The sequence below is a fragment of the Colletotrichum spaethianum genome (assembly GCF_022836535.1).
Source record: "Colletotrichum spaethianum MAFF 239500 DNA, contig26, whole genome shotgun sequence".
NCBI lineage: Eukaryota > Fungi > Ascomycota > Sordariomycetes > Glomerellales > Glomerellaceae > Colletotrichum > Colletotrichum spaethianum.
The window spans coordinates 299326-313174 of NW_026054796.1; the positions used below are offsets into that span (position 1 = coordinate 299326).

Genomic DNA, 13849 nt, shown 5'->3' on the forward strand with positions numbered 1-13849 from the left:
TCCAGCCGAATTCCAGTGAACACGGCATCGTCTTCGCAAGCTGCGGCGTATCTGCCGCCGATAGACTACCGAATCTGAGCCTGTTACCGAGAGATGTCGCAAATCTCTGGACATACCCCTCGATATCTCTTTCGTTGGTAGCCCCCACTGAGATGAGTGGCGGCCGCGGGACGCCACAGCCCACCATTGCGTTGGAGAGGAATTTCCTCACAAAGGACGCGCGCCGAAACCCGCATCTCAAAGACGTTGTCGAAACTCGCCTTCCATCACAAGCCATGGCGCAGAGTAAGGACCAAGGGGCGAGGCAAAACCCTCAACGACATACACGCCCAAGAGCCCAACTGTCCTGTAGTGCCTTCTACCGTCGTGCCAAGAGCCGGGGTGGTGTCTTCCCTTTCCTGCGAGTTCGAGCCCGCGAAAGAAGTGACACTGCACGAGCCATCTCGTGACGGCTCGCTGTAGCTAGTCGGGTGGTTCGGGGCATCGCAGCAACAACACACTTGGGGTCCAGCACGCCAAAAACAACCTCCCCCTGTCCCTGGTGAAGAGCACTCCCACCCCGTACCACGATGCGGTGGTTCCCGCGTGGCAGAAGGACCCTGCTCTGCCGAACTGGGATACGCCTATTCTGGCTAGGATTCTCATGACAATGGGTCGCAAGATGGCTCGTCGCTTTGCAGGGTCCCGAACAGACTATTGCCTTCCCCCGTGCCGGCGAATCCGCGCCAGAATCATACTTCGTTCAGCCTTGAACATCCGATTAGCCCTTTGTGTTCGTCGTTGTCAAGCATCTGAAAGACTCGACCTGGATCTAAAGCGAGTGAGCCACCGCCTCGTCTGCCAAACCTGCCGACGCCGTCCCCCAAACCCCAGCCCTATATCGTGAGCTATATGTCAGCCTTCGGGGTTAAATGGCTGGCGGAAGGATGTTGAATCAAGAGTTCTTGCAGCCAACGCAGCCATACCTTGGGTAACGACCTCAACCGACTTTACCCGCGCACCAAAGATAAGGGCTGCCTCGAAAGCATAGTGTCGATGTGTCGTCCCCCCGCCGTTCGGCTAGACAGATCACTGCAGCATTCGGTGGTGGCTGGGGCGTCGTTGGATGTGGCTAATGGCTCTTAGGGCCGTCATGGGCTGCGCTGGTGTACGATGTCCGTCGGGGGGAGAGGGTGTGATTCTCACGAGAATCGTCTGGCCGCCATGTCAGGCATCGCCGCGTTGATGGCAAACGATCCGGCTCGATGCCGATCCTCGCGTGACCCCCCGGTGTATTCTCGCTTTCACGGCTCATAGTACATCACAGATCAGAAGGAGATGTCGCCGTTGCAAGACCAAGCCCACCCCTCTTTAGACAAACTTGTGATCACGGCCGCATACTCTAAAAAAACAGCCCCAACACAGAGCACACACCGGGGCATTCTCTAGAGGAAACAAAAGGGTCCGCGCGGGTTGATCACCCGCTGCCGGGGCGGCCGAGCGAGCATGATTCCGCAGCGGTTGGCTTTTTCTTTCCCGCGTTGCTATCGCGAAACCTCGAACGGTGTGGGACAGCGATGGCGTTTCATCCAGGATCGCAAGAGATGGCGTGCCTGCTGCTTCGCGAGACCCCTTCTCGTGGGCCACACCAGCTCGATCGACTAAACCGGACAATAGTGCGTGATGGAGGGCGACCAAGTGAAAGCTGGGCGCTTCCTCGGTGAGCCTTGACTGGCCCCTCGTACGGAGCCTCTCCTCTCCACAGTATGGGGGTCACCTTCGAATTCAGCGCTCTCTGTTGTACCTCAGTCCGATGGCTGCCTCTCCGATCTCCAGGTCGAAGCGTTGAGGCTCGAACGCGCTGCCTTACATGGCGAGTCTTGTCGCGAAAGCATGGTAACCCCGGCCCGGCAAAGACCGACGACGGCCAGGCAGACAAGCCTCAGACCTTAAAGACTACAGGGCCGCGATGTAACGAGCGACTTTGTCCAGCTGCCGTGCTGTCATGCTGCCTCAGCTGAGTCCTCGCTCGGCGTCCCTGAGAGGTGGCAAGATCGACGCCGCAGGGAAGCACCCAAGAGAGCGAGAAGCACATCAACATTGCACGGTTCGTCTTACACTACTGGCCGGTTGACACGTTCAAGGGCTTCCCTGCCTCTCATCCTGCTGCTCCAACGCCCATCGTGATGGAAGGGGTACTAGTATGTGCTTGTTTGATACCATGGAAGCCCCTCCCTCGTAGACAGCGAGAGAGGACCAGGACCCGCACGTTATGCATATGTCGATCAATATTCACTCACACTCACCTTTGACGTTGCATCGAATCTACAAGACGGGAAGCCATGATTCCTCACAAGTGACAGGGGGACGCTCATCCGTGAGTGCGGGAGACTTGGGGAGAGAGATGGAGAGAGCAAATTCGACTGGACAGGACTGGACAAGGGGGAAGTATGATGATGCCCTGTAGCTCAGCTCTCCACAAGCAAGGCCGCCAAACCCCTTCCGGAAGGCTTGCATACTGGCAATAGGCAAATTTCCCCCAGCCGACCTATCAAGTGAGCAGATGGATCGGAGAGTGCAAACGGAACGGGGCTCACAGACACGGGGGGACCTTGCGCCCAAAGTTAACATCATGCCTCTCTCCTTTCATCCCTTACCTGATACTACCGGCCATCCGAGTGGTCTGAATGCAGTCACCTTTGCGTGTCCTACCCTCCCGTTCGTCCTGAAATAGGATGGGACGACGATAAGGGTACCAGTAGGTATCGGGACGGTTTAGGGGAGGAGGGGTGAGGGGTGAAGCGTCCCGTGACAGCTGGCGAGGTGGGAGAGCGGTTACAATTACACGCACCATAGCGTAGGCTGAGAAAGGGACGCGCCAGTGAAACCTACCACTCGAGGGCTGCCCGGTCTTCAGCGACAGTCTGGGATGACCCCATCTGCCAGGGCTGGCGCGCAGTGGTCCAGGCTCACCGTCCCCTGCGTTTCTCGTTTGCAAAAGATGGAGATGGAGGTGAAAGATGAAAGCGCGCGCCCCATCTCGTGTGTTTTTCTTCCGCGGCCCGCCCACTTTCGTTAAGCTTTGCCGCAAGAAGCCTGGTGACCCCAAGGATGACGAGACTTTAGGGCGAGACGAGACGGGGTTGGAGCTTGGGTGCGCCATGCGACGACAGACGACAGAGCGAGAGAGAAAGAAAAATGCCATCCTATCCCATCACCATAACCCCAGGCCTAGACGTGTCAGTGGGGAGGGCTTGGACCAGATGCTGCACAACGACCTGGCGTTGGCGCGAGACGCTAACCCGGGCGTGCAAAGTATGCCTCTGAGCTTGTCCTTCTTTGGACTGGGTGGTGCAAACCGCTTTGGTTGACATGGTAAACGGGGGCTTGCCCTACCTACCGTCCACTCCCAATGTCATGCCACATTGACCGTGCCCAAGTGCCAATGTAAGTGTTGCAGTAGGCCCAGGCTTTCTCTGGCCCTCCTTCATGCTCTCTGGGTTCTACTCTAGTACCTAGCACAGAGGGGGATAGAAAAAAGAAAAAAAAAAAAGAGACGGAGGAATGTGTCTGTGTGCCTTGCGCCCCGCTTTTCGCTCCCACGCTTGGCTGCGTGTGTTCGGAGTTTATCTCGTTTGGGGTTAAAGATAGAAACCTTGATTTGACGCGTGTGGGGACGTTTCTTTCATTTTTTTCTTCGCTGCCTTTAATGGGCCCTTCGCCCAATCAGGCGCCGAGCTTCGCCGTCCTTGCTCGTCTGTCTCTCTCTCTCCTCTTCATTTCTTCCAATGGTGCACGCCCCGGGTCTAGCGTATCTTCTCCTTCCATCTCTTCAGAGCTTGGCATGTATTTTTTCCCCCTTCCAGTGGAGGAGTACGCTAGGCGTGCAAGTGGAGGACTTGGAGAGGGCATGTCTTTCTTTCTTGCCTCGTCCTCTCTTACCCAAATATGCCAAGTTACTTGGCCTGTAAGGACCGTGAGACATGAGAGACCAAGGAAAGTGTAGGTATTCGTGAACTGCCGACAGCCTGGCGCGTGAGTGGCCCGCTCCAGCAAGACAGATGCAACAAAACCCCCCTTAGGAACTCCTGGACTTCCCAAACATCCAGGGCCTTGGGGCCATGGGCGAAGCTTTGAGGCGAACGCCCCAGTCCATGTTTTAGTCCTGGCACCCGAGTGGCTCGCATTAGAACGCCGCTGGTGAGCTGATGGCCAGTTCGGCGTCTCTTGTGAGGACGGGCGAGCGTTCTCCAACAAACAATCCTCGACCCCCCGAAATCAAACCGCCGTCCCAGGAATCCGGTTGTCGCGCGCACCATGTCAGCCTACTCTTTTGGCAGCTTGGGTAGATGCCGCCGGTCCGTCGAAAGCCATTGCGGCAGCACGGGCAAAACCGTTGGCCCTGGACCAATGGTCGAGCACCCCTCCACGGAGCCTCGCACCGCCTAGGCTCTAATCCATTAGAGGCCAGCCTAGACTTGGCCGACGTCGCAATGGCTCAAGCTTGTGCTGTGTTGGGAGTGGTTCTGGTTCAAGCCTTTGGGTCGCCAATGTCCCTCCCGCCCCGCCCAGTCCGCTTGCTCTCCAAACCTTCCCCGTCTGCTAAGACAGCCTGCCTCATGCCGTTTCGGGCCTGGAGCCCCTGGTCGTTTCTCGTTTAACATTGCCCGTTTCGTCACAAGCGCCTTTTCGCATCGGTTTGGTAAGGCAGGGTCCTGCCATGTGAGATCTGCGGAATCCAGAGAAGCGGATCCACGGCCACTCGATGTGCTGCCCGAGGCCCTGCCATCCACAAGCCGGGGGAAGGACGCACAACAACCACTGTGGACTCTTCAGGGGGCAGGCAGGCAGCCCGCAATCGTGCCGTCCGGGCCTCGTTTATTCGATACAGAAAAGCAACCACGGTCAAAACGCTGCTGCCTTGCGACATCGAGGCTGGTCCTGAGGGTCGGGTTCCGACTCCGCTCGCGTTCGTGACATCCGCATGATCCGCGCGTGGATCACGGCGGTGGCCAGAGTCGAGACATGCCTGCTGCAATCGTTCTCAGTCGCGAGTTACAACGACGGCACTTCGTATGGGACGGCCCAGAGTGGTGCGTCCAACCCTGCTCGGTATTTATCGAGTTTTTCGAAGCGTCCCCCCACTCGATCGATGCGAGCAGACCAATCCGACGCCATTGGAAAGCAAGCCACTGACTGACCGTGGGTCTTGCTCCGAGGCGTGGATTGCAAGCAAGGCGAAGCTTCTGAAATATGTGTGCAACGACAATGACATCAACGGAATGCCTCACCACTGCTCGAGTAGGCTACCATGCAATTGGTAGATGCAAATTGGAAATGTTGGTGAGGTTGGCATAGAACACGGGGCATTCGGGGTCTCAATCTCGGGCAAAATAAGAGGCATGTTGCACTTCGAGTCAGCCTGCCGTTGTCGACATTTGGAGAAGTGAGCAAGCCTCAACGGTCGCATCGTGGGGTCTACCCAAGGCCGAGGTGAGGAATGCGAATCCGTAGGAGACGGAATGGCACGCAGATCCACCCCGTCTCCTCGTTCCGCGGCCTACGCTAGATGGGGGAAAGTGAGGAAACGGAAGTCGAGGTGCACTCTGACTGGCCAGCTGTACGTGCCAAGTGTGTTTCTCTGGGTGAAGCCCCTTATTCCACCTGCCGTTATTCCGTTCGGCGACGCCGATCCCAGTAACCTTAATAATCGATCGCCATTTGAGCAGCCAATGAGAGGCATCAGGGGTGAACCAATCAGCAGCTTGTCTTGTTTCCCTCTGCTGAGCAAGTTCCGTGCTTTTTGTGCAATGGCCCCTTGGTTGGATTGAAGAATGTGGTGGTGATAGGTAATGACGATGCCCGTGTCAGATAATGGCCAAGGGAGCGTCTATGCCATCGGGTTGGATAGCGTTTCTTCTTCCGCGTGGACATGTGCAGGGTCTAAGCCGACGTTGCGGGTCCTCGCGACCATACATCCAGTTGAGACGGGTAGGTGTCGTCGAGTGGCAGGGGGGGGGGGGGGGGGGGCCAAGAGCTGGGCATAGCAAACTGTGTCTTTTCGGTGACCTTCCTGATCTTCTTTCGGGCGAGTCTGGCGAGTCTCGTCAAAGTCTCGTCCCTAGCCGCCGAGAACAGCCAGATTGTATGCCGTGTATCCAATGCGTCGGCCAAGTGCGGACAGCGGAAGACGCATCAGCATGCCGTCAACCCCCCGCCAGACTGTGGGTGCAATCAGTACGGCGTCTTTGGTGTTGGACTGGGTAAGGGCTCCAGCATGCAATGTCGAGAGTCGGAGTCGGGAGTCGGGAGTCGTGAGCAAGGGCCATCATCGCACAGCTTGCCGAAATAGGAAGTTAGTGGTCCGTGCAGCCCGTCCCTCTCGTTGTCACTCGGTGCGTCCCTGCCCACCCTGTTCATCCGTCTCGTCCCAGGCATTCGGATGATGGATTCGGTGTCTCCAGCAGCCATCTGCGGCGGCCCTGTGCTTCCGCTTGTGCCTCCCCTCCGCATTTTGGCTGGCCAGATTCGTATCAGATCATAGCAAACAAGGGCGGCAGCGTCGGGGGTGATGATGCACCTGATGATGAAGGATCGCCAGTTCCGCAGCGGATGCTGGCCTGGCAAGAATCCCACTCGCTGCAGTAAGAGGAGCCTGCGATGACGAGAGCGGGTACCGTGGCCATTCTCTTCTGCCTCGAGCACCGTCCAGGGTGCTCAAAGTACTGCGGTACCTCGCAAAACAGATACTTTTGCGAGGTCGCGCCGTCAGAAGCAAGGGGAGATCGCGGGTGGATCGCCAATGAGAGGCAGCGACTGAAGAAAGTAGCAAATACGTACCTACCTCACTGACGATATCGAGTACGTACCTCCGACGAGGGGGGAGAGGAAGCAGGCAGGCAGGAGCATACCTACCGTCCCATTGCCTAGGCCCCTCTGGCCAGTTCCTTCCCCTTCCCACTTGCGACCGCGACCACTGACTGCTGCAATACGGTAGGTAACTGCAACTACGACAGCGACTGTGGTAACTGCCAATGCACCAACCCGCGTTGGCAGGCTCAGCCCTATGCTTGCAAGTCCGTCCCAATACCCAGACTAGTGTCATCAGCCACACGCTATCTGCGCCTTCCTTGATGCTACTTTGGAGCCTACCGGTACCAGCTTGGAGGAGGGTGTGTGATGGCAAGGGAACCCCACCGAGCTTACGCTCATCAGCACACCTCACCATACATACACTACTCTCAATCGTGACAGTGCGGTTGTTGCTCCTTCCTCGCACAGGATTTGCATGGTGCGCGCAGCAGGAGGGGCCAGAAAAAACGAAGCATCCCAGGACGGGTAAGACTTTTCGGGCGGCGGCAACTGACCCGGCGATTCGGATCCACAAACACTCGTCGTTGGGCCTGGATGATGGAACGGGCACCATCTGTATGTACCCATGGATCACTGCAAATACCCACACAGACCCAATCCGTCAGCAACGTACGAAGGACGAGCCGTGACGCTGCCCAGGGCGAATTTCGATGTCCGCTGGATGAATGACGGCAAGTCTTCCTCCATCAACGAGTCTTTTTCTCTCTGTGTCTCTCTTTCTTTTCTTTTTCTTGCCCCGTGCGTGCAAGGAACCAAGCAGCGACCGACGCTCGGCGCCATGTAACCTGCACAGGCATGCCTGGATTAATACCATCTTCGCGTACCACCCTCCACATCATTGCTGCCCTTTGAATATGGATACCTGGGACGGGTAGACACAGTCGTCGTCGGATCGCCAACCCTGCAGACTGGCCTAACCTCTGTCGCCAGTCATGCCCAAGTCGTGCTGTCCACCCCACGGACTGCTTTGCTTGCTTCAAGTTGCCAAGACGTACGTATGTGCATTTCATTCCATGTTATCAAGATCGTCCCATCACTCCGTCCCATCCTACCCCGTTATGCACTGGTGCTTGCACCTCTGCCGGCAGCTGCCGCATCGACCACTTGCTTCCCACGGGCCTCACCATCATGGGATCCCTACGAGCCTGGGTTTCAGTAGGATATCAGCAGCCCTCGAGAGACCATCATGCATCAGCCGGGCGGCACAGCCGGCTCGGATCATGACATCTCAGGAGACGACACCATACCATTTCGCGGGAGCGTCAGCAAAGTAATCCTCTCCTATTGATACCACTGCTTGCCGCACTTGCCAACAACCCCGGCCCTTGCTTTCATGTCGCCCTTTTTTCCCCCGGAAGTCGAGACTGCACCTCTTATTCGTCCCCGTTCACCCTTGGTCCTTGCTTACCCGGCTAGCTTTGACCAAAAGACGGCCCTCATCATCTTCGGCAGTCGTGGTCTCGCAGCGTACCGGGCACGTCCATCTTCCCAGGACGACCTACCGGTCGAGAACATGCCCCTTTTGTGTACAGATTGGCCTCCTCGCCGCGGCCAATGGCACGCTTCAGCAGCGGATGGGAGGAGGCCGCAATCAGCCAACATCAAACCAGTGCGACGGACGCTAAGATTGCCCGCGGGATATGTGGTGCCGGCTGGGCCAGTCAGATGCCCAGAACGACGGCCGTGAGCATTCCCCTCGAACATATCATCCTCCCTGCGTTTGAATGCAAATCTTACTTGGCGATATTTTACGACAAACTTTTCAATACACTCTGACATGCATATCGGAGCCCCTGACTACGGATGGAAGGAGTAGAAACAAGGAGCCCGTACCTACGTTGTGACCAGCAACAGATCATCGGGGCAACCAAAGAGGCTTGCATAGGCATTGTTGGCAGGAACTTTTGTTGAATTGATAGGGCTGAGCGCCCTGAGTGCCATCTTTGGATGCAGACTCGCCGTAATTGACAGCATGCAAGTCGGCGGTGAGAATTCCCGATACGCGGGCCCGGGTGACGAATGGTACAAAAGCAGCATGTATGCCGCATGTCTCTCTTTGTCAACGCCGGCTGGCTGGTTACACTTCAACTGGTGGGATCGCTCCCGTACTATGGCTCCACACGAGTACCCTGGGCCCAGCAAGCCACCAAACGGATGCATGCAACGGGCTTAAAACTAGCAATCCCGAGGCTTTCCTGTGCTGGTCGAGCTCTGGGTCAAAGTCTCACCTACGGATAGCTTTGTGAATCATGGCATGCGGATCCAAAGACTTAACGACGCTTGCAAATGGAAGCGTACTAGCAAACAAGACTGCTATGGGGACGAACATGGCAGGTCTCGCTTGGGTGGTTTGCAGGAAACTCGCCATCGACTTTGCAAATCCCCGGCCGGTAGGCTGTCTTACAACTGCCTTTCGGAGTGGAAGACCGGACGCAGGCCACGGGGCTTCGACGGGAATCCTCAGTTTCGGCGAGCACCACGTTGGCTTGCTTTGGCTTCATTGGATGCATGCCTACCCGCATCTTGTTTGACACATCGGTGCACCTGCGGTGTCCGGGACGAGCCTGAGCTGCCAGAACGATGCCTTGAGGCGAACAATTTGCACAAGTCAATAGTCGTCTGCGATTGCAATGATCAATCGAAACCCGCAGCATGAGTGCACATGACGTCGCTACCGCCACGGCATGACGGGGACGAGCCAGACCTCCTCTGAAGTTGGGCCATGCAATATTACGTCCCAATTATCGACATGCTTCCATGTTTGATGCCTGCAGGGTTCCCAAGAGACAAGAAGCCCGTGTCGGTAAGGCGCGTCCGTGTTCCCAGAAAGGCGGGATGGAGTCACGCTTACGGGGCAACAGGTACCGCTACGTGTCGCGAGCATGAAACATTGGTGGTAGGTCAAGTCACTGAACACTGTCCGCACCCGTGGCATCTGGATGGCAGATCTTGGCAAGGTTGGGGTTCATCGGGGCTGGTGAACGCAGGTCAGGGTTGCACCGCCTCCTGGAATTCTTTTTAAAGATTTTGACTATCTCCCAGACAGGGATAGCGCGTTCCGTAAAGGCACCAATCATCTGTCGCGGTTGATGGGGTCTTGGGCAGATGAGCCACCGCTATCCCTCTCTTGGCTTCATGTCTCGACGGGACGGTGTTGGATCATGCCGACTCTATTCGCTTCCTCGCAGCGCGGACCCTAGTGTCCTCGAGATTCCCAAGGGTGCCCGTGTGCAATGCCCCGGCCAGCAACCCATGATGCGGAATGCTTTGATCAGTAGCGTAACAGTTCTCGCCAAACGAAACGGCACTATGCGTGTACTTCTGGATTCGACTGATATTGCGAGCGGAGCGACTATGCCTTCGACAATCAATGTCACCCTCTCCACGACTCGGCGGACTGCTCAAGAAGCAACATCGTCATGTCTTGGTGCTCCGTGACAGGTTGCTCATTTCATCGAACAGACCTTGCAGCAACGGCCGTAACCTCGAGCAAGCTATTGAGACGAATTAATTTGCACCATGACTCTGTGCGCTGGCAAGAGACCATTGCCCGGCACACCGACGGACGATGATGCTCCTACGGATCGGCTTTGCGACCCCCATTGCCGATCTGATGCAACGCACACTGTGGTCGACAATGTCGGCGTGCCATGCCCACTGCGCAGACGGTCGCGAGGATGCACCAAACCAGCGAGCCATGGAAAGCCTACCTAGAAGCCTGGCGGCATGCCACAATGGGATGAGGCGCCGAAGGGCAACAACGTGAGGTTTCTCTTGAGGATGAGACTAGTATGGTGTCTCATGGCGGCTGGGTGGACGGCGGCATGAGAGTGAAGAAGAAGACGGCAAAGAAGAAGAAGCATTTACACTAACCATCAAAAACATGGTCCCCACCGGCCGCCATACATTTCCCAAGGGCCGGTTGCACCAAGATGAAGCCTCGCCCGGGCCAAGGCGAATTCTAGCCTTCGACTGGACGGTATACGCCTCCGGTGAGCGGCGCCGTGTCGTGGTACCCTTAGCGCGCAATGACCGTGACCGATTGTCTCTGGAGCCTTTCCAACGTCTGAACCCTTGAGTTTAGCCAACTAACCCGCCAGTCCGGATTGGCATGGCACCACAGACACCAGACTCAGTCACGGTCGACTGGTGAAACTCTATCTAGGCCGCCCGTGGTTCCAAGTCACAATGTTTTGCCGCGCCTTGTCACGGACACAGTTCTCGATGCGAACTCTGAGCCGCTTCCTGTCTCTGCCAGTCGGACATGTGCGATGCAAACTGCCTGCTCATTAGACTTGCGGGCTTGATGAAATTGAGCTGGCATGCTGCCATTTCGGGACACGATACTGCGAACAAGATGCTGACACGCATCGCAGTCCAAGCCAAGATGGGGATAGCCAGCAACGTGAGTGGTCGCGACAAAGACGACCAGTACAGGATATCTCTCTCTCTCTCTCTGTGGCCCGTACACGATCCCGTCACCTCTCTAGGAGGCATAGGCGCTGTCTCATGGGTCGATATGGCTGTATTCAGTCGCCGGTGCAACCCACACACCAGGCACCGCCTGCTACGGCGTGGTTCGGGGCGTCGACTGCAGGATGTGACAAGTCTAATGCTCGCTGACTGAACTAGGGGGACGGATAAGGCCGGGCTGTGCACACCAACAACTCGGAGGCGGGCTCTGGCTTGCACACCAAAGTGCTGCCACACGCTGCAAGCGTGGAGAGATGAGCGGCCCCGCTGATTGGACTGAATTATCCCAAGCATTGCGATGAGGGAGCCGGCTTGCTCAGCACAGCACAAGCCTCGCAGCAGTGTGCAGTGAATAAAAATATCCCCGACCAGGAAAACGCACCACTGTCTGTATTGATGCAGCCTACACAACCGCCCTCCAGCCAGAGCCTCCACAATATTCCCCTTCTCGCACATGATGATGCCATATTGGGGAGAGCGCATGCCAATTTGAGGTTGTCAAGGGCATCGAGCAGTTGGAAGCAGGCACGTCTAACCCACACCGACAAGATCTCGACGCTAATGACGCCAGTTGTTTAATGTCATCCATACTTGGCTCCATTGTCGTCGAAAGGGGGCTATGGTTTCGTGCCTCATGCCCAATGTCCGGGGCGTTTCTTTTCTTTTCAAGACCTCATATTGCTTTACCGCCACCAGCATATGCAGGACATTGCATATCCCGCTTGCGAGTCCCTTTGAAATTTCCAACTGAAGGTTACGAGGCGATCAAATGCGAGGAGTACAGGAAAAAAGAAAGTTTGCATGGACCAAGAGACAGACCTTGGACATGAGCAGACCGGTCAATCAGTATCACCTGCATGTCGCTGGTCGATCCAATAAGACTTCGTTTGGTGAAGACGAGCCACGGGGGCATGGTACGCATGGCCAGGACCAGGCGAAAACGGATACTTTAGCCCTACGATGTTTTGCAGACTGGTTTCGGCAACATTGTACCTGCCACGAAGGCCGGCTCAATAGACTCGGGCTCGCCTGGAGGAAGACCCAATCACACCGAGACCCGAGAAAGCAGATTTGATTCGGTATCCCGCGGCGGAGAGCGACGTCCCAACGCCTCCTCTGACTGGCGGAGGAACGGCTTGGTGGTTTCTCGTCCATTGCCCAACAACAGGCTGCCGAACCACGCCTGCAGACGGAGACTTGCAACTGAAGCCCCTTCCCAGCAAAGACCACTGGGAAATGATTCGTACCTACGGACACAGTACCTTCGCTGTCTGTCTCGCTTGGGGTCCCTGTCGAGCCTCTTGCGTCTACCAGGTCCGACTTGAAAGTACGGTACCACCAGGGGGTTCTAGACTACACTACATCGCACCAGCTACTAGGGGCTGGATACAACCATGCTCACGAGCCATTTGTGGTGAGTGTAGTGTACGCACGGAAAGTATCCTGTACCGTGCTCCTTTGTGTCGGGTTGACCAAAGGCCCAAGCTGCTGGGGACTGGGGACTGGCGACATCACCTAGCACTCGTCCAGGGGCCCGGGCTTTGGCAGCTGTTCTGCTGCGTGGCATTGGGCGTATGGACTGATAGCGGGAGGCCACCAGTCAGACCGGTCCAAAGTATCGAGTACGGTCACCAACAAGTGTCTTTTGTCCCCTTCATCATTCTTCGTACACTAGATGATGACTTCCTTCTCCATCATATGTATGTCTGCGGTAGTTTTTTGGGCAACCGAAGAGTTCTTATTCCTCTGGAGCTAATGAATGTCTGTCTCTGTCGCACACCACCGCGGCAGACGGCCCAGAGAGCACGACGGATAGAAATGAGAAACCAGGACAGAGACAGATCTTGGTATCCCGCATTGCTGGCAGAGACAACAGGCATGGCACCACCACCACCAACACCACCACCACCACCCCCTTCTCACTCGAAAAGCCTCTTCCTGGGCCCAAAGGCCGAGTCTGGAATAGGCTTGTTTCGTGGCTCTAGTACCCGGCGTCCTGAGGCCAAGCCCCGGCCAGGTCAATCAAGGCTAGATCATTTTCGTGCGTATCTTGCGCTAAATGAGGTCTCCATGGAGCGGAGAGGGGAGAGAGGCAGACGAGGAGTAACAAGAGCCAAAGGCACGGAAAAAGCCATCGCTATGCACACCCACCTGTACGCCTCATGGCCACACCTACTGCATACCCACGTCGACATCCACCACCACACCCACTACTACTACTCCACCACGCCCCCTTTCCGCTCTTCCACCCCCTGACCCCTGCTGCAAGCCTGTTGTTGTACCGCCTCTCTGTGTCTCTGCGGTGTTGCTGCTGCTCCTGCTGCTGCTGCTACGATGTACTGCTTTGCTTGCTTGTTGCTCTGCCCTACGAGGTGTTCGAGTGCAGGAAACTACCCCCTCCGTCCCTGGGCGCTGGTCCCCTGCCCTCTGGGGAGGGGGGAGAGTGATCCGCGTCCACTCGGGTCCCAGGTGCCAGCAACAAGCAAGCCATGGCCGTCGAACCCATGTGTGGCCCCCCCGTCTG

The 13849-nt window shown here is 56.6% G+C and overlaps 1 protein-coding gene across 1 annotated transcript; it reads right to left on the reverse strand.

Annotated features, from left to right (window-relative positions):
* Positions 1-6512: 6512 nt before the first annotated feature.
* On the reverse strand, positions 6513-6902 carry ColSpa_09048 (uncharacterized protein; the record flags this gene model as incomplete). The annotated part of the gene is made up of 2 exons (XM_049275260.1): positions 6513-6795; positions 6895-6902. 2 exons carry the CDS (start codon positions 6900-6902, stop codon positions 6513-6515), a joined length of 291 nt encoding a protein of 96 aa, XP_049131217.1.
* Between the last annotated feature and the right edge of the window lie 6947 nt (positions 6903-13849).